The sequence below is a fragment of the Naegleria fowleri genome, assembly GCF_008403515.1.
Source record: "Naegleria fowleri strain ATCC 30894 chromosome Unknown tig36, whole genome shotgun sequence".
Taxonomy (NCBI): domain Eukaryota; phylum Heterolobosea; class Eutetramitea; order Acrasida; family Naegleriidae; genus Naegleria; species Naegleria fowleri.
Genome location: NW_025407968.1, coordinates 532,966 through 559,979, shown reverse-complemented (window position 1 = coordinate 559,979; position 27,014 = coordinate 532,966). Strand labels below are relative to the sequence as shown.

The 27,014-nt window shown below is 37.7% G+C and overlaps 12 protein-coding genes across 12 annotated transcripts; 9 read left to right on the top strand and 3 right to left on the bottom strand.

The window, feature by feature from the left end:
* Positions 1-55: 55 nt before the first annotated feature.
* FDP41_004237 (uncharacterized protein) lies at positions 56-4,032 on the bottom strand (the record flags this gene model as incomplete). Its single annotated transcript, XM_044707630.1, has 3 exons — positions 56-700; positions 770-1,113; positions 1,242-4,032. 3 exons carry the CDS (start codon positions 4,030-4,032, stop codon positions 56-58), a joined length of 3,780 nt encoding a protein of 1,259 aa, XP_044561655.1.
* Positions 4,033-4,830: 798 nt separating this feature from the next.
* Positions 4,831-10,200, top strand: FDP41_004236 (uncharacterized protein; the record flags this gene model as incomplete). The annotated part of the gene is made up of 1 exon (XM_044707629.1): positions 4,831-10,200. One exon carries the CDS (start codon positions 4,831-4,833, stop codon positions 10,198-10,200), a length of 5,370 nt encoding a protein of 1,789 aa, XP_044561654.1.
* Positions 10,201-10,833: 633 nt separating this feature from the next.
* FDP41_004235 (uncharacterized protein) lies at positions 10,834-11,268 on the top strand (the record flags this gene model as incomplete). The annotated part of the gene is made up of 1 exon (XM_044707628.1): positions 10,834-11,268. The coding sequence occupies one exon, from the start codon at positions 10,834-10,836 to the stop codon at positions 11,266-11,268; it is 435 nt and encodes a 144-aa protein (XP_044561653.1).
* Positions 11,269-11,427: 159 nt separating this feature from the next.
* On the top strand, positions 11,428-11,661 carry FDP41_004234 (uncharacterized protein; the record flags this gene model as incomplete). Its single annotated transcript, XM_044707627.1, has 1 exon — positions 11,428-11,661. The coding sequence occupies one exon, from the start codon at positions 11,428-11,430 to the stop codon at positions 11,659-11,661; it is 234 nt and encodes a 77-aa protein (XP_044561652.1).
* Positions 11,662-11,746: 85 nt separating this feature from the next.
* Positions 11,747-13,039, bottom strand: FDP41_004233 (uncharacterized protein; the record flags this gene model as incomplete). The annotated part of the gene is made up of 1 exon (XM_044707626.1): positions 11,747-13,039. One exon carries the CDS (start codon positions 13,037-13,039, stop codon positions 11,747-11,749), a length of 1,293 nt encoding a protein of 430 aa, XP_044561651.1.
* A 547-nt stretch (positions 13,040-13,586) lies between these two features.
* On the top strand, positions 13,587-14,990 carry FDP41_004232 (uncharacterized protein; the record flags this gene model as incomplete). Its single annotated transcript, XM_044707625.1, has 1 exon — positions 13,587-14,990. One exon carries the CDS (start codon positions 13,587-13,589, stop codon positions 14,988-14,990), a length of 1,404 nt encoding a protein of 467 aa, XP_044561650.1.
* Positions 14,991-15,591: 601 nt separating this feature from the next.
* Positions 15,592-16,857, top strand: FDP41_004231 (uncharacterized protein; the record flags this gene model as incomplete). Its single annotated transcript, XM_044707624.1, has 3 exons — positions 15,592-15,825; positions 16,110-16,316; positions 16,636-16,857. The coding sequence occupies 3 exons, from the start codon at positions 15,592-15,594 to the stop codon at positions 16,855-16,857; spliced, it is 663 nt and encodes a 220-aa protein (XP_044561649.1).
* Positions 16,858-18,537: 1,680 nt separating this feature from the next.
* FDP41_004230 (uncharacterized protein) lies at positions 18,538-19,611 on the top strand (the record flags this gene model as incomplete). Its single annotated transcript, XM_044707623.1, has 1 exon — positions 18,538-19,611. The coding sequence occupies one exon, from the start codon at positions 18,538-18,540 to the stop codon at positions 19,609-19,611; it is 1,074 nt and encodes a 357-aa protein (XP_044561648.1).
* A 316-nt stretch (positions 19,612-19,927) lies between these two features.
* On the bottom strand, positions 19,928-20,341 carry FDP41_004229 (uncharacterized protein; the record flags this gene model as incomplete). The annotated part of the gene is made up of 1 exon (XM_044707621.1): positions 19,928-20,341. The coding sequence occupies one exon, from the start codon at positions 20,339-20,341 to the stop codon at positions 19,928-19,930; it is 414 nt and encodes a 137-aa protein (XP_044561647.1).
* A 741-nt stretch (positions 20,342-21,082) lies between these two features.
* FDP41_004228 (uncharacterized protein) lies at positions 21,083-22,210 on the top strand (the record flags this gene model as incomplete). The annotated part of the gene is made up of 1 exon (XM_044707620.1): positions 21,083-22,210. One exon carries the CDS (start codon positions 21,083-21,085, stop codon positions 22,208-22,210), a length of 1,128 nt encoding a protein of 375 aa, XP_044561646.1.
* Positions 22,211-22,387: 177 nt separating this feature from the next.
* FDP41_004227 (uncharacterized protein) lies at positions 22,388-23,257 on the top strand (the record flags this gene model as incomplete). Its single annotated transcript, XM_044707619.1, has 2 exons — positions 22,388-22,972; positions 23,069-23,257. The coding sequence occupies 2 exons, from the start codon at positions 22,388-22,390 to the stop codon at positions 23,255-23,257; spliced, it is 774 nt and encodes a 257-aa protein (XP_044561645.1).
* A 297-nt stretch (positions 23,258-23,554) lies between these two features.
* FDP41_004226 (uncharacterized protein) lies at positions 23,555-26,974 on the top strand (the record flags this gene model as incomplete). The annotated part of the gene is made up of 5 exons (XM_044707618.1): positions 23,555-23,736; positions 23,843-24,257; positions 24,313-25,046; positions 25,099-25,313; positions 25,392-26,974. The coding sequence occupies 5 exons, from the start codon at positions 23,555-23,557 to the stop codon at positions 26,972-26,974; spliced, it is 3,129 nt and encodes a 1,042-aa protein (XP_044561644.1).
* Positions 26,975-27,014: the final 40 nt, after the last annotated feature.

Sequence of the window (27,014 nt, the reverse complement as noted above, 5' to 3'; positions counted from 1 at the left end):
ACATATCATTAGTTTCTGATTGTAAAAAACATTTCTATTGAGAATAAAAAAACTTCTACTTGAACATTTTCATCAATTCTTCGAGTTCTTTCAAAATTTTAGAAAATGATGGTCGATTCTGTGGAACTTGATCCCAACAAGATTTCATTAATTGGATATATCGTGTGACAAATTCAACAGGATTTGTCAATTCAGATATATCTGGAAATTGTTTGGGATTTCTACTCGAGAGCCATCTTTGAATTTCATCTTCATTTTCCAAGATTTGAGGTCGTTCACCTTTGGAAACGAGAATCGGCACTCTATAAGTGGATATTGAACCACTCATTCTGTTGTTGTTATTTTTGTTTGCATGATTAGGAAGTGGGAATTCTAAAAATGGTGTTTTTTCAAACAATAATTCCCACATGACGATGGCAAAGGAATAAACATCCACTTTTGTGAGTAGATTGGCTTTCTTTTTGTTTGGCTGATTGGAGTGTGTGGTTGCTGTGGTTGTTGTGGCAGAGTTCGTTGTGAGAGTGTTTTCCATATTGGTTAAACTGAAATGGTTATCGAAAGAAATGATTTCAGGAGCCAAATAGAGCAGGGTTCCAACGTTTTTAGTTAAACTCTGTCCAGTGTGTCCAGCGAGACGCACCAAACCAAAGTCACAAACTTTGCTTGAAAAGTATTCGTTGAGTAAAATATTTCCAGGTTTCTGTAAATATGTTTTTGAAAAAGGAAATTTTCAAATTTGGTAATTAAGAAGATAAGGAAAAAAACATACCAAATCACGATGAATAATAGCAGGTTTCAATGAATGTAAATAATCCATTCCATTCGCAACATCAATTAAAATATTAATTCTTCTTCTAAGAGTCAACACAATAATTCCATTTTTCGATTGATAAATAATTCGATCGAGACTACCCTTCGACAAGTATTCAGTGATCATGTACTTGCTTTGTTTGGTCACAGTCACACCATAGAATTGAACGACATTGAAATGACGTAAGCGACTGAGGACTGCTGCTTCCTTATCGAATTCATCAGAGTCCTCTTCGGAGAGATCAAAAGCCTTTACAGCTTTAATGGCTACCTTCAAGTTTCGCCATAATCCCAAATATACCACTAGTGTTATTAAGGTGTGAGTCCAATACATATTGTTGTTCCAAAAATGATTAATATTAATAAAATAATAGTTTACAAAAAATGTAAAACTCCCAAATTGGAAATTGTTCAAAAAATTCCACACTTACCACCATTTCCTCCTTCACCAATTTTTCTTTCAATCTTAATATCCTCAATGGGTATAATAAAACTATTAATTTGTGATGCTTCTTTCTGTTGCTGAACATGATCATTCAACAGCAATGGAATTGCCAACTCTCGACTTTTCGAACTCGAAGAAGAAGAATTACTCTTTTTGCTTTGTGAAGAACTGCTTCCTTGTGAGAGGGTGTTAGGTTTTGTCCTTATGATGTGTTGATCCATCATTTCATGAGTTGAGCCAACATGAGAAAGTTCATCTCCAAATGCTTGTCCAGTAACACATTCTTCAGTGTCAATGTTAATGTCAAAAATCAAATTCTTGTCAATTAATTTTTGTTGCATTTCATGTTCAGCTCTTTCCTTCTCTTGAAGTATTTTCAATTTTCTACGAATAATCTTAATAGAATAGGTCGCCACAATGGCAATGAAAGTACCAATAATAAATGTGAAAATACTCAATGGAATTGCAATTCCAAATATTAAAAGATAATTTGGCTCAGGTATTTCTACACATCCATATACAATTTTTCCCAAGTCAGTAGGTACCTTATCGAGTTTGTACTTGGAAGGACATGAATAAATATTGACAAGTATCTCAGTATTCACTCTGGCTGTTTCTCCTGCAAATGTCACATTAATTGTCACATAATTGGAATTTCCATAAAAGGAAGTGTCATTGGTCAAAATGTAGAATATCACTTGAAGACTGTTGGGAGTAGTGAACACTTTTCGAACATACACCAATGGATCTGTAGAGTTGACTTGTAAATTTTCTGAACTCGCTGGCAAATAATTCCCCAACTCGTCAAAAGTTTTGATCTGAAATTCAAAAACACCTCCAGGAATGATATTATAACTATCGCCATCATTAGTAGTAGAAGTATCACCAATACCCTTCATGTCCACATGATGTCCACTGTAGACTCGTACTTTAAAAATTGAATATCCAACTTCTGGACCATATTGAGCTGTATTATTAATAAAAACATTCGAACCATTGGCAAGACGATGAGTTCCCACAATATACATGGCTCCTCCACTCAGTGATGCTCTATTTCTCACAAAGGTATTATTTAGAAATTGTACTCCTGCATTACTCCAAGGAAAGTAAAAGATGGCTCCTCCTCTCGGTGCAGAGTTTTCAATAAAGAGTGCATTTTGAAAAGGTCTGAAATTGGCTCCGTGTTGTGTCAAGTACACATTACTCACACAAATGGCTCCTCCTCCACTGTCCACAGATGCATGGTTGCCTTTAGTGTCCAATGATGCATGGTTGCCAATGACTGTGTTATTTGTGAATACAGAGTAGTCAATAGAAATAGATTTAGTGACAAAACCAATGAAAAAGGCACCTCCCATATATGTTGCTCGATTATTTCTAAAATTGCATTCAGTGAAAAGGATGAAAAGCCCAATTTTGATATAGACTGCTCCTCCAAATTCTTGTGCTGAATTATTGTCGAATAAACAGTTTTTGAATTCAGCTCGACCATAAAAGTAAGTCTTGGAGAATGATGCCACATAGATGGCACCTCCTGTCTCAGCACTATTGGAAATGAATGATGATGAGACGATATCCATGAGATAAATATTGTCCATATATAATGCAGATCCTAATTTTCCAGTATTGTTGAAAAATAAGCAATTCACAATTGTCACTTGAAAGGTCTGAGTGAGAGAGATGATTGCATCAACATCACGAAAGTAGGTAGAAGGTCTTGGACCTCTCTCCACAACATTGTGTTGAACATTGACATCTGACAGCACCACTTTCACATATCCTTGAACGTGTATCAATTGTTCTCCGTTAACACCACTCACGTTTTTAAAGTTAATTTCATTACCGAAATCTGCATAAAACGAAGCATAACTCAAGGCATTAAAATCTTCAAATTGTGTGTCTTGAACGAGTACATTGGTGACCTTATTTAAAGTAAGAGATTGTGCAACAATTCGAGAATTCAAAACTTGGAAGGTGCCAACATCTTGAAAAAAGTGAGTTCCAAAAGGACAATTCCAATCCCTAATAATGACTAGTGAACAATATTGTATCAAAATGAGTGAATAATATCCGTCACCTTGCATTCCTAAAATTATAATTTGAGTGTAGTGATAAGGAAATAAATAAAATGTACCCGCCCTTAATACTTCACAATTTTCCACAATCACATAATCTCCTTGAATGAAACCATTGCCACATGCATCGAAATTAATTAATAATTGAGAATACTCAAATTTCATCTGAGAAAATATATAATTATATCCCACACAATTGTATTGATAGATGGAGAGTTGAATCCTGTGAAACATGACGAGTTGAATGTCCAAACGAGAATCTCCAATAATTGGAAATTGTTGATGTCTTAAACAAACAAATCGAAAAGTTTCTAATGGTCGTAAAGGATCTGATTGAATTTTGATGAAATATTTCAAATTTGAAAATGAATTGGATCGTAAGAATGATCCACATTCTTCGAGGTCATTCATGAGAATGATATCCAAAATAATGGCGCGTTTGAAATTGGTGAGACTGTGTGTGAAATTATAGAAATCTCGTTGGAGTTTCAAATCTAGATGATACAAAGCATGATAAAGGTAAGTACAAGGCGTGTCACGAGAAAATCCACACTGAAGGGATGGAGAGATTTTGGGATCAATGTAGAGAGTAAAATTTAGTCGTAGCTTTTCAGGATATTGGTTCACTGCTGCATTCCAGGTATCGAACGAAACCGAAAAAGAACTGTCAGATGTCAATTTGGATTCAGCCAGTGTTTGCATTGAATTGGACGGCCTTCGTTCGTGATGAAGAGGTGGCTGTGACGACCATGTTGAGAGGGATGGAAAGGACCTGGACTGTCCATTCCGAGAATTAGAATTTACAAATGTCAAACCCTCCTCTCGAACTGTTTTCTGTGAAAATTCAAATTTTTTCAACACTTGCTCATCATTGAATGGATCCATTCTCGTCGTTGTTGTTGGAAAAGAATAATTCCGTCGTCGTTTCTGTTGTTCATGTTGTTGAAGGATTCGATGGACTTGTTCCGAAATTTGTACAAATCGACCACTTCGATGTAAAGAAGAAACAAAAGAATTCCTCATCGCATGACACTCCATGAATTCCACCGCTGGTGTCATCATGAGGAACAAAATTCCAATCACAAAAGATGATAACAAGAATACATGAAAGAAAGGATTGTCCTTCTTCATGCGTGGTGATGAAAATGACATTGAGAAATGAAGAAAGGACATGTGTTGGACAATCATCACGAAACAGCGCTGTTGGGTATATTTTTCTGTGTTGATATGAAATGGATTTAAAAGCTAATAATTGGAAAGTCCGAAGAATGAATCATATTAATTTTTGAAAGTGCTGAGTGTCAACAAAGAGTGGTGAAATGAAGAAGGCAGATTAAGGGTGTCCTTCCTGAATCAAATGTGCAATCTCGGTTGGGTTTGGTGATGATCAAAAGTTCGTAAGCTTTGAACTCTTTTCAACGTTCATAGAATCCATTTCCTTCCTTCGCAGTGGCTGGCTGTCAAACTTCAAAATTTTTTCAAGCTAAAAATTCCATCGAGATGAACCTCTGCGAGGACGTGTCCTTCTTACAAGTTGATCGTTCGTGCAGCAGCAGCGCCGATGAGACGAGACCAGCAGCAAGAACAACTACCACTCCTCACGCCTCCTCCATCATTTCGACGGCCATCGAAACATCAATGACTATTCATGTCAATGGTTCATCATCATCATCATGGAAAGAATCGTTTAGAAAACAACAATTCTCTCAATCATCACTTGATAATCCCAACAACAGCAAGACATCACCACCACCACCACAACAACAACAATTAAATAATATCCATCATCAATATGGACACCAAACAACCATCCAAGAGCTGCAGCTTGTATTTCATGTCTCAAAAAGTACCGAAACAAGGAGTCTGCTGCGGAGTCTGAATTCAGACACGAAAACAATTTTCTCGAATAATAATCATCATCATAAGAATCAAGATACTTGTTCATCATCATCATCATCACTTTCATCAGAGTCTTTCAAATTTCAAAACAACAACGACAATCATCGTCATCAGCAACAACAACGACGACAAGTGATGGAACAAGGAAATTCAAGTGATATCCGTAACCTCAATCACAACATGAACCATCTCCACCTTGATCAAGACACTGAATCCTTCTCTTCTTTCTCGGCGAGCTCTTCCTCGTCTAATTTCCAAAAATGGAAACTTGCAAGTTTGGATGATGGAAAGCAATCTTCTAATCCAGGTGCTATTAACAACGACAACAAGTATTTATCAAGCTTTTATCGACGAAAACGATTTTCAGAGGTACCTTCTTTGTGGATTTTGACTATGAGATTCACCCTGTTTCTCACAATTCTTTTCATTTTCTCACATTACATTTTCACGACATCGTGGCTGAATCAGCTTCCGATTTCAACCGAAAGTGATGAAAACAAGCCCGTATTTTCTTCTTCACTGAGATACATGTCCACCTTCATGGTTCTAGCTTATAGTTTAAAATCAAGATATTTAAAAGACGCCATTTCCACAGATATTGAGTTGGGCAAATATCCTGTCACTTGTCAGCCAATACCCTCACCTTACTCACTTGAGATATTTTCAGCTGGTTTACCTTCATCGGGTGCTCTGGGAAATGGATCTATTGGAAATGGCACTGTTGCTTTTCCAAGTTCAACATTGTTTGTGAGTGATCCAACCCTTGTAGAATTTCTAAAAGCTGGTCTTCGAAAAAAAGAGAAAACGGAAGAAGACAGTGTCGCAGCCTCTACATGGTATCGTAGAGGTTCATTCGATAAAGGAGACGACGATGATTCCAAACACAGATCCCAAAAATCTGGAAATTATGCAGTCATTCGTCAAATTTCAGCCTCTGTGACGCATACAATTGCTCTTGCAGACGATTATAGGACTATCTATGTGTTTGGATTGAATGAAAATGGTGGACTAGGAGTACCTCCAACAGATAATCCAGTACCTGTACTCACCGCTGATAATTCTTTTGTTTTTGATTGGGAAGACCAGAATACTCTGCTCAACAAGGCAGCATTTCCAGAAATGCAGAAACAAAATATTCAGAGAACTCCAACAAATTACAAGTTTAAATATCAACAAAAGGATATTTATGTGAAGTCGGTAAACTCTGGAGCTGGTTTTAGTATTGTACTTTCTGCTACAGGCCAACTTTTTAGTTTTGGATCTAGAAATAATATGGGACAGCTTGGAAACAATTCAACAAAGCCATCTCAAACACCAGTGCTGATAATGGATAATGTCGATGATGTTTCTGTAGAGAATGATCACACGGTTTTCGTTATCAAGAATCGATCGGTTGGGTTTTTTGGTTCAAATGCGAACAACCAAATGGGTATTTCTAGCATTTCCAATGAGACAATGAGAGACATCTATTTCTCATATTTCACGACACCTATCCTTGCCTATTTAGATTCCTTACAAATTCCAGGCTATATTCCACAAGGAAAAGGCTTTGGTGTGAAAGATGTAGTTGCTGGAAAATTCAACACTTTAATCATTGGAGATGAAGAGGTTTTAATTTTAGGAGATATCAATAACTTGGTTACTGACAAACAGGCTCTGGGTTTGGAATTACGTCCTGCTAAATTTGTCGGTAGATTTCCAGGATATAATGTCACCTTTGAGGGCTTGGCATTCAACAAACAAACAGTATTTAATGGCACTTTGGCTTCCGTTGATGACGTTAAACTGTGTGACAGATTTTTATTACTTGTCGACAAAAACAAGAAGGTGTGGGTGTTTGGAACAGCAGCTCCCAAACGTGACGTGTCCATGTTGGGAGAGATCACTCCACCAAACTTTTTAATTAATTTTGGAGTGCCCAACAAGGTAATCAAGGCTAAATGTGGTTCACGTCACGTCGTCGTACTCACAGAGGATAATGTGGCATACGGTGCTGGATCAAATTCATATGGTCAATTGGGGGTATCACCTAGAATTCGACTCGGCGCAGAAATTCGATCTCCCATAGTGCTTGGAAGAAACGTTACAGACATTGAATGTGGAGATTTTAATACTTTCCTTACTCGTGACGACAATACTGTACGAGCATTTGGTCTTAACAATTTAGGACAATTGGGAGTGAAGCCATCACCTAACAGGTCATCAGCCAACACTCGTTTCTTGTTTGCAGTTGCAGGAACTACATCAGTACAGAACAATGCTCTTGTTAAGGTTGACTATTCTCCCGTCACAAATATTTCCCTTCAGACAGGACCATTCCAAACATTTATACAAACACCAACTTCCTTTTATGTTACGGGACGTAATTACAATTCCATGTTTTCCTCACTGGCCGATGTGATTTATTCACCAGTTTTGGTGACCATCAATGCTAAAATGATTTGTTCGACCTTCACCAACACTATCGTTTTACAGAGAGATACAAATGATTTGTTGTTACTTGGTGCTGACAATGTTTATATGAAAAATCCTCTCACAGCTTCAAACAAGAAATTCAAAGCGATTGCCTGTGGTGCTTACCATGCTCTCATGATTGATCAAGATGGAGGTTTATATTCAGTGGGTTTGAATCAAAATGGACAACTTGGAACTGGAAATGTTGGCTCTGGAACTGTTCAAGCCACAACTGTGTCTCTGAATGGAGAAAAGGCAGCTGCCATTTCATGTGGAGCAAAACATTCCATGGTTTTGACTGAGACAGGAACAGCCTATGTGTTTGGTGACAATAGTTATGGTCAATGTGGAATCAGCAGTACGAATACGCACAATGTGTTAACTCCAACAAAATTGCAGACCTCACAAACTGTGAAAAAAATTGTTGCAGGTTACTATCACTCGCATGTCATGTTAGACGATGGCACAATTCTATCATTTGGAAGAAACGATTATGGCCAATTGGGTAATTTGGAAGGAACTAGCAGCTCCTTTATTTTTTCTCCCACACGAGTGTTAATTCCAAGTAATGTAAGAATTGCTGACATCTCATCAGGAGCTTTTCACACTGTCATGTTGACGACTACAGGAGAGGTCTATGCATTTGGAAACAATGATTATGGACAAATTGGATCTGCCAATGATACCATTCAGACTTCAAATATTATTTCTTTATCTGAATCTAGAAAAGCTATTTTAATGGCAATGGCAGGTGGTTTTCATAGTGTCTTCTTGTCAGCCCCTGCCATCAAGGGTTATTGTCCTGTTATCACCTGTAATGGAATTGTCAGAACAAGCGCTGACGTTTGTAACAGAGGAAATGGTACTTGCACTATTGAAGGAATTTGTTCATGCAATACCGGTTACTTTGGATCCAATTGCGAATTTGGTTTATGTTTTGGAAAGAATGGAACAGACCCTACTGTTTGTAATGGAAGAGGTATTTGTATTTATCAAGACACTTGTGTGTGTAATAGTAATTACACAGGAGCTCAATGCCAAACCTTAATCTCGGCACTTGATGAGTCAACCATTCTTGCTATTGCCTTACCTGTGACAAGCGTTGTTTTACTCATCTTACTCGCTGGATTATTTATTGCCATCTCCTTGTTCATCATTATGAAGAAAGATCGAAAGAAGAAATCCGAGGAGCGAGAAACATCAAGTGGAACAGAAAGTGCCATTGTTGGTGGCACAGAAAGCGCTCTTGTTGGAACCACTCAAAAAGCTGGTGGCGATTTTGAATCGAACTTGAGTTTATCCATGGATAAGGAAATGAATTTGTTCCAATCAAATTCGACTCCTGTCAGTAGCAGTAATAATACGAACAATACGACTCCATTCTCTGGTACCACTTCATACAATCTTAATCGTTCTACCAACAGTAACAATATCAGAACCTTTATGAACATTTCACAAGTTTCTACAGCAACAACTCTGACAGATAATGGACAGTATCAGAATAGCAACGGTGGAACATCCATGTTGATCGATCGATTTACAAATCTTTCAAAGGTTGGATCGGGTGCTTTTGGTGTGGTCTTGAAGGGTCAAGATTTGAAACAAAACAATCAATGGAAAGCCATCAAACTCATTCGTTTTGGTAGTCTTAACGAATTGAACCAAACTTTGAGAGAGGCCACACATTTACTGCGAATGGTTCATCCAAATATTGTTCGTGTGAATGATGTTTTTATTGATCCAGGTCAACAAATGTTGTGTATGGAAATGGACTTTTATGAATTGGGTGATTTGGAGAAATTCATTGAAAATCAAATGTTGCTTGGAATTTTCACACTTCCTGAAGAGATTGTGGCTCAACTCATTTATCAACTCTGCTCTGCACTTCACTACATGAATACTGATTTCAATATGATTCACAGAGATGTGAAACCTTCTAATATTTTCGTCAAGAATTACAATCGTCAGAATTCTTTCATTGAGGTCGTTCTCGGAGATTTTGGTCTAGCAAAGAAGGGATGGAGAAATAGTTCTACATCTTTCAATGAAGCACAATCTTCATCTGGAAATTCTAACAGTGATGAATACGTTCTCACAAATGAGGAGAACACACAAGACTTGTTATCCAAAGATGCTCATACTTTATTGAGTACACAACTTGGATTTGCTGGAACACCAATTTACATGAGCTGGGAATCACTTGTTCAAGGAAAGTATTGCTTTCAATCAGATGTCTTCTCAGTGGGTGTCACTGCTTATCAATGTTTAACGGGTGATACTGAAACTTGCATTACACAACTCTATCTCAAGGAACATCAATACAAACTTCATCTCAAAGAAACACCAGAATCTGTCGAACAGTTGATTAGAAACAATTTTGCAACAAAGGCTCCTCAATGTTCACAAGAGCTTGTGGAAATTGTTATTTCCATGTTAAAGAAAAATCCTGAAGAGAGACCTTTACCAAATCAAGTGACACAACTCGAATACTTTCACAAAATGTTCAATCGAAATTAAATGATGAGCTTCTAACATTTCCTTTGTTTAGTATTTTGATTTTTTCTAAAGTCCTGTTTCAAGAAATTAATTCGAAACAACACCATTCTTTGGTGCAAGCTTGAGAAGATAAACCCCTTCCAACAAACATAATCTATTATTTCTATTCTGACCCAATAATACATTTCTCATTTGGGATTTGACGTCAAGCTACTTTTCGTGTTCGTTTACCTGTCTCTTATCCTTCATTGGACTATGAAGCTTTCCCATCATGCTGACACGAGTTCTTTTGCTCGTAGTCTTGCGTGTCCATTTTGAAGCTTAAAATGTTTTTCAACTTGATCCAAAAAAACGACCAACTTTTATGTGAAATGGGAAAATGTCATTGATCGAAAGAATTTAATACAATGAATGAATGTATTATATGACTGCGGGGACCAACTTTACCTTAATACCTTAATAAATTTGGCGCTCTAATTTTTCAAGTTCGACTCTCTTTTCTTCGTATTCTCAGCCCTTTCGAATGATTCGAATCCAACTAACAATAGATCGCTCTCCTTTGAGACCACCATGTTCAGAAATTAACGAGACATCAATCGACCTGTCAAGTAAGGCGGCAAAATGAAATATATTTTTCAGAAAAAAAAATTTCACATGAGATCGCTGGGCCAATTATTGGACAGCAACAATAGTTGTAACGACTATATTGATTTTTATTTAAGTCTCTCATTTGCATCATCTTCAATTGAACACAAACAAGGAGAAGAAGAAATCAACAAGGAAGAAGACCAACACTTTGAGTGTTCTTCTTCTCCTTGTTTGTCCTCTCAACCAGAAACATCTTCATTGAAGAAACAAAGAAGACGTAGAAAATACAAGAAGACTGTTATAAACCTGGACGACTACGAGGTGGAAGATTCTTCGTCAAAGAAAGATTGTGAATTACCAAGAAACGAAGAACATTACTACGAGTTAAATCAATTCAACTCGGAGAGCAGAAAACAATTTGAAAATGTTGTAAATTCATTGACCTCCATACATAAATTTCAAGAAATAAAAATTGATTTCCAAAAGTTCGAACAGCATTAAAGTTGTTTTTACACGGAGGACACTTCATTGAAGTGATTGAAACATATATTCCGTCTCTTGCTTTATGTCGTGTGACAGGGCATCCATTAGAACTGTCATCCATTAAGAAAATGTCAAACTCTCACCGTAAAAAACACATGCACAAAATTGTATCCTCGAATGTCAAAACCTTCTGAAAGTAATGATCATGAAAGCAGTCAGGAGTTAGTTCCACTCAATGAAGATGACTTTGATCAACACCCAACAATGAATGATCTTATTAATGAAAGGCCATTGAAGAAAGTAAAAGACTCTTATGAGAATTCTGAAGAAGATCAAGACGAAGAAGATGAGGAAGAAGATGAAATTAATAACACCCTTGATGAAACAGAGGAGGAGGAAGACGATGAATGACATGATGTGAATTCTGGAGAATATGAAGATATTAAAAACTTTAAAGATTCATGTGAATCTAATTCAAAAGAAACATGCCACAGAATTATTTATTCTCTTGTGGTGGTATTAAACACTCTTCAAAACCTCGCAAAAGTTCATCTCTGTCAATGTACTTGCCAATAAATACCAACTTGTTAGTGGTGTCACCATTTTTCCACTCACCGAAAGGTCTCATATCGAGTAAGCTATGAACGGCTTGAACTACTAGAGGCTTAGTCTCTCCAACATTTAAGAATCCCTTAGTTCTGTAAATGTCTTCTCCTTGTTCAGTGAGTAAATCAAGCAGCCAATCTTCAAATTTTTCTCGATCGACCAATCCAGGTCTCACAATAGCATAGCTCGATACTTCAGAGTCGTGGTGACTGTGTTTGTGTTCATCGTGGTGATGATGATTGTCGTCATGATGATGATGCTTTTCATCATGTTTATGATCCTCTTCATCGTTCAACTCTTTCAACAAGTTGGGATCCATGTTCAACACTCTATCAATGTCAAACGCACGAATATCAAGAAGGAATGACAAATCGTCAACCTTTGAATGATTGGTTTCAAGTATTGGAGCAATGGCATTAATCTTTCGAATCTTTTTCAAAACCTTTGCCTTCTCTTGCTCTGAGACAAGTTCGACCTTGTTCAAAATGATTCTATCAGCAAAAGCAAGTTGATCCTCAGCTTCATTGGTTTCTTCTTCTTCCTCTTCCTCCTCTTCTTCATTCTCGTTCAGTTCCTTCTTCTTCTTATCCTCGTGGTGATGATGTTTGTGTAAATGATGGACAATATGTTTGGCATCCACCATTGTGACAATACCATCCAAGTAAAAGCCCTCTCTCACCTGATCTTCCAAATAGAAAGTCTGAATGATAGGACCTGGTAAGGCAAGACCAGTGGTCTCAATAAGAATGTAGTCAAATTTATCTTTCTTTTCGCTCAATCGTGTCAAGGCACCAATCAAATCACCTCTCAATGTGCAACACAAACAGCCATTGCTGAGCTCCACAACCTCTTCATTAGAAGTGACGATGAGAGCATCATCAATGCTCACCTCTCCAAATTCATTCTCAATGATGGCAATCTTATGTCCATGATCGTGAGAGAGAATGTAATTGATGAGAGTGGACTTTCCAGCACCTAAAAAACCTGTGAGGACAGTTACCGGACACTTCTTTGGAGCCTTGATCATTTTGTTGGGAGGTTGTTCCGATTCTGATGGAGTGTTATTGTTTGATGATGAAGGATTTTGCGTGGCTGAGTGATGATTGTTGTTGTCTTGAGAAAGTGATAATGAATCGGAACCTCTCTTGTGATGATTGCTTTCGCTGCTGCTTGAGGAAGACATCAAAATATTTTTTTACCAATTTTTTGCCAGGGGCACCGAGTGAGTTGAATTTGGCCTAAATTGAGAAGGACAACCGCCCTCCGGTGCAAGATTTGCTGTGAGAAAGTGGTTCATGAAGGTGAAAAAGGAGGAAAATGATGATCAAGTATTGACTTTCTCGTTAGGAAGTCTTCTCTCATAGGCGAGAGATGAAAATTTTTAAGCTTCATGGTCCTTATGTTGTAGCGATCTCTTCCGGTTCTGTGTTCCCCTTGTAGCCGCAAGAAGAAGGTTCAGAGATCCGTTTAAAAGCGCTTGCCTGTCTGAGATATTATTAGGTTAAAAAATTTTTCTCAACAACTGCCAATTTTTGCTACAAGGCGCTGCTACTCATCTCCACCATCACTCTTCCCACTCAAATCAACAACTGCCTACCTCCATCCTTCAAAACAGGACAACCTTTTGAAAGTCGGATTTTGATTTTGTGATCTTGATAATCCTGTTTTATTTTTCTTCCTCCCACTACTCTTATTTTATATATCCCAACAACAACAACAACTACAACAAGATGAACCACTCAATTTCTCAAAACGTTTTATATGACGATGAATTCCTCCCAAGTGATGATCCATTCCTCTTTGGCGATGAAAAGGAGATTTCTTTTGAAGAAGGTACTGCTACTAATAACATCTTGATGATCAACAATACCGCTCTTCCATCAACAACAAGTTGTGGTTCGTCTACCACTTCCACTGAGGAAACCACCTCTACCATGGATGCTTGCAAGAAGAGCACTGCAACCACTGCTTCCGGTCTTGTGGTTCTTTTGAAGCAAGCAAAAGGTAGAGAAGATCAATTTGAAGACCGTTTTCCACCCTCTTTGCTGTGTCATCCTTACAAGTATGACTTGAAAATCATTGGTTCTGGCGTGGAAAATCATCGTCAACACAAGTTAACTTTGAATCTCGTTGATGCTGAGACTCTAGTCGTTCCGAACGTTACTCTTCCAAACAACAAGAAAATTGTCGAAGCTGTTGCTGTTGAACAAGTTGAAGAGCTTAATCCTAACGAAAGAATGATTCGTTTTACTTTTAATTTGTGCTCATTCCACTTCAAGAGAAGATCATTCAGATTGGAATTGACACAAACTATTGGTGGTACTGTCAAGAGACTCTTCCTGAGTGATCCATTCCAGACATTTGCAAGACGTAGAGAACATCATCAAAGTTTGGGTTCTTCAAAGGCCTCCTTCGAAAACAAGAACAATCTCGCCAATATTGCTGCCCAAACTTCACCATCAATGTCTTCTGCACCACTCACTCCCGACTCTTCCAACAATAGCAGTGGAAGCAACAACGTTCTTTCCTCACCAAAGAGTGAAAAGCAAGGAGTTAAGCGTTCTATTGCATCCGTAAACTCAAGCTATTATCCAATGAGCAAGTCACGCACCCTGATGCATGAACCATTGTCACCAACAATCCTTAACCCCTCCGCTGCTGTTTCTCACTACACCACTGCTCCTGGTGCTTTTGGTCCATACATGTTCCCTGCTAATTATGCTGCAGTTGCTGCCGCTTATCATCAAGAGATGGCTCAACAATTTGTTTCTCTTCCTTTATCTTATGCTGCAGCCAAAATGCCAATGTATTATCCACCTCAATGGACTGCTTATCAACCTCAGTTTGTGTTTGGCTCACCTCAAACTTCTACCTCACCAGTATCACCTCCTTCGAATGTGATTTCAAACCAAGAAAAAACTCCCGATGTGTTAGGTGCTCTCTTTGATACTGTGGAGAATAAGCAAAAGAAGGAAAAACAGATTCATCATACACCACTCAACTTTATTCAACAGCCACAACCAGAGCCAACAAGTGAGAGAGCATCCTTAGCAATTCAATTGCTCAAGTCTCTCACTCCAACTGAAAGACAAACTGTGAACATGTTCATCAACAGTACTTCTTCAAACGTTTAAGAGTCTCCAAACCACTAACTGCTAGATCTTACTTTCATTGCAAACGATCACCACTTCAGGATGTCGCTACCTGTTCGAGAAAAGAGAGTATCTCGTTAACGTGGCATTCCCTTTTGGTTTCATCATCCTTCAAATTCGTCACTTCAATTCTTTGTGTTGTTGTTCCCTTCCTTCCCTTCCTTTATCCATCTTTCTATTTCTTTATATATCTATATCTTTCTCTTATTTATATGGGACTAGGTTAACAAGGACTCTTCAGGTGGCTCCTTCCAATCATTTAATTTTCCTTATTCCAATGTTTCTTACTCGCCATTCGGTGTTGAAGAGAGACGTTTGGAATTAAGTTGAGAATTTTATGAAGATCGAGTTCACCAGAATTGAGACTTTCTTAGCTCATGCCCCTCTTTATATATCCTTAGCAGCAGTTGTTTGTAGCAAGAAATTGCACTAACACACAAGATGTAAAAAATAAATAATGGCATTGTTTCCAGTTACTCACAGAATAAGGTCTTTTGTTTTGGACCATCAACTATAACTATGTGCACGACAGACAACAAATGGCCTCTTGTTTAGAGTGACATTTGAAAGAAGTTTCAAAAAAATGTCTTTCAAACACCATTCTCCAACAACATCACTTGTATTCCTTCTCGTTGCAGCAGGTCTGATGATTCTTCTTTCATCAAAGAACACCAATCAAGTCAACCATGACCGATCTTCACCCTTCTTTTTTGTCTCGGCACAACAACCTGGTACCAACAAACCAGCCAATTCATCTCTCCATATTTTCAGTCAGTACCACACCGCTTCATTGGCACCTGGAGCACTTCTCTACAAAGTAATTATCAACGATTGTTATTATTGTAATATCATATTTGAAACTGTTTAATCAATTGTTTTTATTTTGAATATTATTTTGTAATGATCGGGTTTTGAACGGAAAACTTGATCCTCTTGGTGACTATTAAAATGTCAACTTGTCACATATGATCAACATCATCATGAATCTCATTGGTTTTGTGGATATATCCAATATTGTTGTCAATACTTAAACTCTTGATTCATACAATTCTTTCAATAATCATTTTTTAACATTTTCAATCATGGTGACCATCATAATAGCAATTCACGCCTGATGTTTATTTGACTTATGAAGTAGAATGTTACAACAGACCTTGTGACGTTTTATTGATAAAAACAAAACAAGATTATTTCAATTGGAGATCCAATTATTACAATACTGCTTTCATGATTCCTGATCAAATCAAGTATGGAAATATTTATACTTACAAAATTGATTATCAAACCACTTCTGATGTGGTTTTGGTGGTATGTAAATAATAATTGTTTCGAGTGTGGCTGTGAACGATTCGTTTCAATTTAAATTTTATTGTAATTATTTTGAATTATTTTGAATTATTTGAATTGTTTATTGCATACTACTCGATTTGGAATGAACAAACAAAATACTACTAATAATGATGCACCACAATACATTACATAATATTTTTTCAATTCCTCACTTGACATGATTTTAAAACTAAAATCAATGATGTGAAATAATAATGATATTGATCATCGATCATTGAAATTCCCAATTTGAATGAAATTCGCAATCTCCCATTCTTTGCATCCTTCTCCTCATTAGATTGCCAATCCCAAGAATGCAACAGCTGGAACAGAAGTTTGGTACAATTACAAAACAGCTGACGTTGCAAGTAGTGGAGGAATTATTGCTGCCATTGTGATTGGATCTCTTCTTGCAATTTGTTTATGTTTGTGTTGTTTGGGAGTGGTTATTTACTTGTTGAGATTGAGAACCAATCCAAGAGATTACATGCCACAACAAGATTTACCAAGAGAATTCTAATTTGGAATTGAATTGTTGTTGTCGATAAGATTCCATTCAACTACACACACGCACGACATGAATTTGTCATTTGATAAATTATCATTATTACCGAAACTTGTTGTTGTTTCCTTATAATACACTCTGTTGTCACCATTTGTTTTGACAGGAACCAATCACATTAATGTGTCACCAGTCAAGGCAGAATGGAAAGGAGAAGCAAAACATCGAGAAGGGTCGTTGTTTGCGTGAAGCTAGAGGTTAAACTGTCCCAAGGTTGTTGAGGCTTTTGAGCTCTCTTGTTTGGCTTGGCTGACAGGTTGGGTGTCACTGCAGGGGTGGATGAAAACTGTGGAACACCAGCAGATTGAGTGGTGTGGGACATACTGTTTCTTGTTATTTGAGGAGAAGCGATTGGAGGAGCATTCTGGATTGAGGAAAGAGGTGGCATCATTGACCTAGAGGTATTACACTGAAATCAAGGACCTGTCGTTGATCTCTCCATCAAGGAAATTGTGGTGACAGAACTGAAGAGAATTCGTTTTGTTCTTGTGAATTCAAGTAAACGCACAATCTTCGTGAATTCGACCAAATTTTGGAAGTCATTTTTAATCAGACAAACATAGAAAGTACAAGTTTAGAAGATTCAAAAATTTATTTAGACACTTCCAGAACAGCACGGAAAACTGGAAACCCTTCTCAAAACATCATTCACTCTATAAATTGAAAGATTTACAGTACTCATTATTGGTAATCTCCATCAGTATTAACCTAATCCTTTTTTGAAGAAGAATCAAAGACCTTTATTCCTCTCGGAGGCGTGAAGAGAATGCGTGAACATCGGCAACATGATCTCTTTCGGTAAGATAAATACCTCAACGCGATCGAAGACATGGATAGAGTCTTTGTGTTGAAACATGCATCTATAGAGATGCGTCACTGAAACTTTCGAAACCATCCAACCTGCATCATCTTTGATCTCTTTCGACGAACTTTGACGAAATTCGTTTGCATTTTGGTTCAAATGGGCAATAGATTCTCCTAGAAGAAAGAGATGGAAAAAAATTATAATAGAATGCAAAATTAATAACAAGTTGTCTTTTTTGTCTGGTCCATTTTTGACTGGTGACAACTGGTGAGAGTTGGGATATTGGAGATCAACCAAACACAGAAGATTTTGCATGATTTTGATGCATTTGTACACCACCAACAACAACATGATTCATTCTGCTGAAGATATCGTCAACAATTAGTTCTTTTCGTAATCACACACATTGTGAACGTAAGATTTCGATTTGGTCGCTCCATCGTTTCTCATACACTGATTTACAGCGAGATAACAATCGTGTTTCATTTTAGCCGTCCTTACTTTCAACGACATCATCATCGCACCTTTCAAATCCAACACAAACGGGGAATAAATAATCGCGTTGTCATTGAATCAAGGCAAGTACCACAAGCTTGTGGTGATTGTCACACCAAATAGGATGTTTGTCTTTCTGTATTCATACACAATATTACCCTTGACAAATAATGATTCAGAAAGTAGTTGACGTCGAGAAAAGGACATCACCCCGACACGTACTATTTTTTAGGAAATGCAAATAATCATCAAAATCATTATGAATTGACAGTTGTGTGAAACTATTGCGAACATAAAAAAACAAAACAACTTGTTGTACAGCTCTCCCTCATCACACCATGCAATCCACGACTCAAGTGAATTGCGCAGAGCCGTTCATCACAAATAATATGTCTTCCTTCTCTCATATACCCTCAATGACTCTTATGGGCAATTCTGACAAGATGACAATGATCCCCAACATCAATGGTGTCAAGATTAGAGATCATGTATCACATGAGTGCCACAACTCTCCTCAAACCTTTCACAGTGGAATTACAGATGAAATGATAAAGAATATCCTTTCTCCAGAAATGTCAACCAGCAGGCAATTAATGGTTGAACATTTCATGATGTTTGCTGAAGGCGATCATCAATCCTCTCTTCAGACGACTACTCTCGCACCATCATCTTCTGTGATATGGGATGATACAGAGTTGAATGATCCATCATCTCCTGAACCAAGCAAAAAGTTCTTTCCATTCACATCATCTTGTGATCCAGAGATTACAAGATGCCAATACATGAATGAGACATTCACAATGAAAAACCGAGAAGAGCTCTTTCGTATCATTGATGAAGCGTTGAGACATGTCCATTCTTCTCTGGGTCTTCAATGGTCCATGTTGCATCAAACACAACGTAGATCTTGCAATGTTGGTGTTTGCAACAACAACACTCATCTGACGTCGACCATTAATGGTGAGAAGAATAACTCGCAAATGCTTCTCAATGAATGGATGCAATCACCAACATTACATTGGTTCACTTCCATGATGGAATCTCAACATAATGAGTTTCATCTTGCTTCGAACGTCTTGCAATCCAATCACTTGCACACAACAAGTTTAACCAATAATTGTACGATCATTCCAGAGATGATGATGACAACATCATCTCAATACAGGAATCACCAACATCTTGATTCCACTCTCGAATCAAGTGATTCATCGACATGTAGCAGCACATTTGTTGCGTCTACACCATCAAAGAAGACGAGAAAATCGACTTCACAAACCAAAATTTCAAAATCAAACAAGACCTCTCAAATGCATCCTAGTATGAAATATAGAGTAAGGTTTGGTCATAACTTGTTTGAAGAGATATCATTCAAGAAAACAAATCCTCATCAAAAGTTTATCATCTTCAAGTAAACTCGAGTTGTTGATTGTGGTGATATCGATGTGTTGAATAAGCTCGCTACGAAAATCGCAACCTGGCATTCAGTGTCATTGCAAATGATGATCCCCATTCAGACGAAAATGGCTGAATATTCCAAATCTAAAACTTCTTAAAGGTATAATATTATAATATATTTTGACAATTTGTCGTCCCTGTCCAGAACCAACACAGCGCATTACGACAAATTGTTGTTTCAACATTTTCGCGTGCATTCCTGATATGAGTTCTTGTCACTGTACGTTACTTTTATGAGCACTTTTCCTCTAATCATTCGATTCGTTGTGGCTATTAATTCCTTCTTCCATTGCTGTTGGTGTTAATTGCTCCTCCTGTCATATTTCTCAACTGATCATCAGCAGTGAATGTTCCTGGAATTGATTTGAAATCCTTATTAAAGACGCTCCATGCACTCAGCGTGGATTCTCGTTCCTCCTTTGATTTTTCTCTCCAATCTAAATTGTAGAAAATCAAGCCGATCATGGTGATGATCATGTAGACGGTCATAAACTCGTTCCGATAGCACCAATAACCGAGAGAAATCCATAAACTTAATATAAGGAGATGCTTCCATTTTGTTTTTACCAATTGTTTGCACTTGTATCGATAATAGGATAGGTACCACTTTAAATCGTGTTTAGGTCTGCGAATTTCATACGAGGAGGAGGAAGTTTCAGAGGAGGACGAGGATTTTGGAGGAGACATTTTTGATTGTTTTTCTGTCAACAAAACACTCCAACTTCAACAAGCCTCTTTTTCTGCATCGAAAAATACTTTTTATTCTTGTATAGATATTCGATAACGAAAACGTGAAGCCGACATAGCTCAGTTGGGAGAGCGTAAGACTGAAGATCTTAAGGTCCCTGGTTCGATCCCTGGTGTCGGCAAAAACTTTTAGTATTTGTAATGGTTGTCTTTTGTATGTTTTCTTTTAAGATTAGGTGTGGAGAAATACTACTGCTTGTTGTAAATCCATAAACTTCTATACCGTCTACATCGTTGATATACAACAACTAAATGGTGAATGCCACCAATTTGTCATTAAGGGTTCTTGGATGTCAATTTTTGCTGTACTTAACAAATGTTGTTTCCAAATAAAAATTCCGAGCATTGTTTTGAAAGGATCTGTCGTATGGTGTTGTATGATGTATTATCGTTTAAATTGAAGCATCATCTATCAACGTTCAATCAGGTGTTGACATTATCCATTTATCTGAGTGTCATTATAACAGCCATGATCATTCCTTGGTTTTTATTGGCATTTATTCATGCGAAACTAATTTTGTTCACCACAAATAACAGCTTTACCATTAGGTTGGTTGTGCACAAGGATGTATAATATAAATCTCAACTAGTTGATTTGTTCTTGACGTTAGTGAAATCCCTTCTGCTTCTTTGGCGACTACGAAATACGTGTTCCGAGATTTTGTTGTTGTAAACAAAAAAATGAGAAAACTCTTCATCACGCTGCTTTCAGTATTGGCAGCTCTAGTTTTTGCTGCTTCCGTTGTCGTTCTTGCTGATACTCCAGAGGCTTCTATGGAGGGTATCATTGATCTCTCCAGCTCGAATGTGGATTCCGTACTTGATGGAAGCAAGAGCGTACTCGTTGAATTCTACGCACCATGGTGTGGACATTGTAAGAACCTTGCTCCTGAGATGGCCAAGCTCGGACAAGCCATGATCAAGGCCAAGCCAGCAGTAGTCTCTGTTGCTAAAGTGAATTGTGATGTTGAGAGGGATATTTGTAGCAAATATGGTGTTCAAGGATATCCAACACTCAAGTTCTTCCCACGTGGAATCAAGGAGCCAACTGACTACAACAGCGGAAGAAGTGTTGAAGCTCTTGTGGACTTTATTAATTCAAAGGAACCAAGTGCTAGATTGAGAGTTTCTAAGGAACCAACCTTTGCTGAAGAACTCACTCCATCAAATTTTGACAGTATTGTTTTTAATCCTGAGAAGAATGTTTTGGTTAAATTCTACGCACCATGGTGTGGACATTGTAAAAAGATGGCTCCAGACTATGAAAAGGTTGCCAAGGCATTTGCCAACGAGAGGAATGTTGTGGTTGCCAAGGTTGACAGCGACAAGTACAGAGATCTTGCCTCAAAATATGGAGTTCAAGGATATCCAACTCTTAAATTCTTCCCTGCCAAGGCTGACAAGCAAGCTGAAGAGTACAATGCAGGTCGTGATGCTCAAGCTATGGTTGACTTTTTGAATCAAAAGGCTAGTACATTCCGTACTGTTGAAGGAACCCTTTCTGACAGTGCTGGACTTGTTTATAACTTGGCTTCCTTTGTTAAGAGCTTTGTCTCTGCCTCCACCAATGAGGAAAGAAAGGAAATCATGAAGCAAGCTGAGGAAAAACTCAAGACTCTCAATTCATCTGTTCACGCAAATGGTGATTTATATATTAAGGCCATGGCTCGTGTTATTGAGAAGGGAATGGAATATATTGACGCTGAAATTGTTCGAGTTGAAAAGATTTTGGGAGCTGGTTCAGTTTCAGGTGAGAGAGCTGATGCCATGAAGACCAGATTGAACATTTTGAAGACTTTCCAAAAATAATTTTGCTCTCCAACTGTTAAATATTTAATTATTAAAAATGCAATACTTTCATTTAAAAGTGGCTTCTCTTTTCATGTATGATTATTGGCTAATGTTTTGTTCGAATCGATATTTTGTTTTTCAGATATGATCTTTGGTTCAAAGTTGTATGACAGAAATTCCATCCATCGCTAAAAAATGCAAAAACACAACTCAAAAATTGAATTTCAACTACAAGTTCAAAACCATAGAGAGTTTGAGAAGGAATTACATAAAAGCAAGCTAAACGGAACACTACTGATCGTTGACGTCTTTGCCGATTGGGTCGGATCCTGTAAAGTCATAACTCCCTATTTTCAAAAATATTATTTGGAGAGTAGTGAGGCCTGTCCGATGAGTTTTGTGTGCCTCAATTCCGATCTCACCGTCCAAAGTGTTCGAGAGGAAAGACTCGAAAAAGCGGTGCATGCAAAATCCATTCTAAGAAGAAATTCGAGCCATTCAATAATGAGAGCTGGATCAAAGAATTCATTAGAGAGGTCATCAACAACCATGTCTATAGAGGAAAACAAAAACTCCTCAAATATTACAAATGATTCTTTGAGTCGTGTCTCTGGAGAAGTGTCAACAACGTCCTGGCAAAACAATTCTCCCAGTAACAGTAGTGCAAGTAACAACTCGCCTCAAAAATTTCAAACCAAAGACGATACACAACGATCTCAATGGGTCCCTCTAATTGAGTCACTGAAAGGCAAGTCTCGTCCCACCTTCTTGTTCTACAAGGTAAGTGATGTGTCGGAGGCAACAAACTTTATTGACATCATGAATGATCTGATTGACATTTTTAAATATTATTAATAATTTTCATTGATTTTCAAGGGAGGAAATCTTGTTGAGGTCGTGCAAGGAGTTAATATTTCTCGCATCAACCAACTCATGAAATCTTTGATCTCAGAATACACGCGAGAACATGCATCATCTTCAGTCGCAGTTGTGGATGTTTCTCCCTCTCCCTCCAATGACCTTTCTTTTCAGTCAAGCAACGGGGCTGACACGGATGATTTCTAACCTGTATTACCAATTATTGCTACTCGATACAGATTTTCCATCATGAGTAATGTAAATAATTGACTTGCAAGAGTTACCTTGACGCCGTCACCATTATTCGATTCCACACAATTTTTCAGACCTTACATTAACTACATCCATAATGACGAACAATCACGACTTTATGATCCATTATCGATTCCAATAAAGACTCTTATAACGAGTAGGATATCAAAATGAGTGTTTTGTGAAGAAAATGACAAAATGGCGCCTTTAAACACTTGACGGAAAAATTGTAAATACCCACGCGCGAAAAAAATGTCCAGTCATGCACCTCTCGAATTGGCCTCATTGATTGATAAAGTTTCTCGATCACATCAGAGATCCAAACAAAGAGCAGAAACAGCTGAGAAACCTGTTCGGAAAATCAGGTTGGCCGAGCCAGTGGAAGCGGAGATGGACAAAAAAATAGATGAAGAGATTTTCACCTTTCCCTTTCTGTATGTGTTTGTTGTTATCGATAACATGAGAGTCATTCCGATGACCAATCATTTCATTTGAAAATTATCTGATATGAAATTATTATTTGAACAAAATCCTATTCAGAACAAACGATATTGCAGATCACACCGATGACGATTTCCGAACGAAAAGGTCTCATCTTTCAGAAATTAAAATTAAAAAACAAAAGGAATTATTGGAAAGAGTGAATTTTGCGGATCCTAAATATCAAGCCATTTACAAATCAAACCATGCTCTGAAACCCCTCGTCCATTTTTTTAAACACTTAATTCCCGTAAAGGCCATTCCTTCCGATCAACAAAACGTTGTCACGAAATCAAAATTACGACTTTCAATACCCTACACAGTTGTTTATGGAATTGCAGAAAATCCAGTCTTGTATTATACCGATAATGATGGATTTGTGGCGCGAGCTGACAATATTTCTTACAAAACGATCAAGCAAAAATTGACATTGGGTACCTCCACAGACACCGATGTTGCAGTGGTGATGAAGAGAGTACGTAGCAAATTTAATGGAACGCCTTATTGATTAATGTTTTACTTTCAAACAGACAGTTACAGGAGAAGTCACAAGCAATGCAGCAACTTTACTAAGTGTAAAACAGCTAATGACCGTTCTAGACACTCAAACGACAGGAGTTTGTGCCTATCAAAGATATGTTAAATCGTGTGGATCTAAAGCCTCTATCGCAAGAATTCTTTGGAGTTGTCACAAACCAGTTTCAGGTTATGTCATTAGCAACATCAAAACTACCACAGACATGTCTGAAAAAGAGCCTTCAAATAGACTCTTAACTAGTACAGAAAATATTAATAACATTGACATATTCCAGCTCAAAACAGCTGCCTTGAGAGAGTTGGGAGAGCAAATTCGATCGCTTGTAAAGTATTTAGAGGGTTTACCCAATTTGAAATGTAAATTTGAATCTTTGGCTGCGGACTTTATTCGAGATGATAATGGGCGATACTGGTTTATTCAAGTTAAAGCGTTCACATTAGAAGAAAAATCAACTTCAAAACGCCCAACATCGTTCGAAGACGAATCATTTGAAGAAAAATCTGTAAAATCTCGAAGTGCCTATTTAAGATGCAAAGAGTGCAAAATGTGCCTTAATTTATTTCCACCAAGCGAATTGAATTATTCAATGACTTTAAAGATGATCTATGCGACAGAACAGCATTTAAAACGCCGAGCTGTGAAATTGTCTTGGTTCGATCGGCCAGAATTCAAGGGTTTGACAGAAACTTCGAGCTGGTATCAAGAGTATAAGGTTTGCAAACCTTGGTAGGTATTTCGATATTTTTGTAAGGAAGGTTGAATGCTATAACTTTTTTAGCTTTGACATGTACATACAAGAACAAAAACTTGCCAAGGTAGAGCTGGAATTTGCAAAAGCTATTGGAATTCCTGTTACAAAAAAGATCAACGATGATGCATCTATAATTGAGTCTCTCCAACAAAAGCTTTCAAAGCAAAAAAGAATTCTCATTCATGAAGAACATCAACAACCAAAAACCTTACAAATGTATCGATTTATTGTTTATTTGAATGGTAAGTGAGAGGAGTCAATTGGGCTAACATTCAGCATTTTGCATTGCAAACTCATTACTACAATGTTTGATTTAAAAGAGGTGAGAAATGTTCCTGACATTCTATTGTATTCAAAAAAGATTCACCTCAAAATGACCATTTTCAACACTGAATTAATAGTACCTATCAATATGGACGAGATTGATTCAAAGAAAAAGATTGCAGTTGGAAAATTAAGAGTGTTTTACTTTTTTGTTAAAAATCAACAACAATTTCGACAATTTTTGAAAACCCAGCGCGAAGTAAGAGTCGATTTATGTGTAAATACCACTGAAGTGATTGGAAAAGCTGTACTGCATCTTCGACAATTCGAGAGTGGTCTTCTCGATAAGCTGGACTACATGGTCCTATTCTCAGCCACAGGTTTGAAATTGTGCTCTCTGAGGGCCACTCTAGGATTTGTACAAATGAGCACGAAAGATGTGAGTCACATCAAGCTTCAAGAGTGGATTCCAGGCGTTTTCATACCTCCTTCCGATTTTTACACAGCAGATCCACTTCCAGAGGAATGGATGGAACTCATTCCTACTCTAAAAACAACCAATGACTCCCAGAATGAAGACCCCAAACCACTTTCAGCACGAAGGCCACAATCTGCTTCTCTTGCCAACACCAGCGGCACAGGAGAGAAGAGACCACTTTCTTCCACTTTTACCAAGAGGCCTGCAACACCTTCACAAACTCTTACGAGAAGAGCTTCTCAAAGTGCTCAACTTACAAAGCCACCTGTACCGTCGTATGCAAAACAAATTGGAAATCTCAAAAAGAGACCTCAAAGCTCAGGACCACGAGTGGTATACAATGGTTTGCCATCAAATCACGATCCACTCGACTATTCAACTTCTCCTATGACCGCTCAAGATTTGGCCTCACTAGCATGGCTAGAACCACCACAAAAGCAACCAGCTGGTTTAGATATGTTCACCTCAAACGTGAATCAAAAAGAAGTGGTTACTCCTCATGATGTGGCTGTGACACGATCACCGATTGAAGCACGTGTCCAATATGCACAAGATGAAGTGTTGTGGGAGATGACTATCAATCAGGTGACCATCAAAGACTTAAAATCATCAGTAGACGAATGTTGGATACTAACCATTGATTTCTTTGGGGTTCTGAAAAAAGAATATGAAAGTTTTCAATTATTTTCAGAGGGCCCTCTTGTTTTTCACATTGAGAATGCCACTTACTTTTCGGCCTCAAGAGAAAACCTGAATGCCTTCTTGGAAAAGGAACGAATTTTGAAAGTTTCACTAAGACCCAAATATCTCACAAAGGATGAAATTGTAGCTTTTATGGATTTACGTCAATTACTGAAACGAGAAAATGCTCAAATATTCTTCGAGGCCTCTTTGTTCGACCAATCCCACGCTGAAGAAATTAAATGTAGCATTGTTGGAGAAGAAAGTGATCAAGAAAGTGACGAAGAAGATAATCCAGAAGCACCCAACAGAGATAACCTGAAATTGGGCACTCTCACCACTTACATTTCATATTCCAAAGTCGCCAAAACATCAGAAGCTGAACTCAACAACAACGTTCCTTCATACCGGGCGGAAGAGTACAAAATTACATGCTTTGCTTCATGTCCTCTCCAAGATGACGATGTGGCAGTTCAATAAACATTGATGACGGAAAAAGTTCAAAGAGATTCTCTCTCTC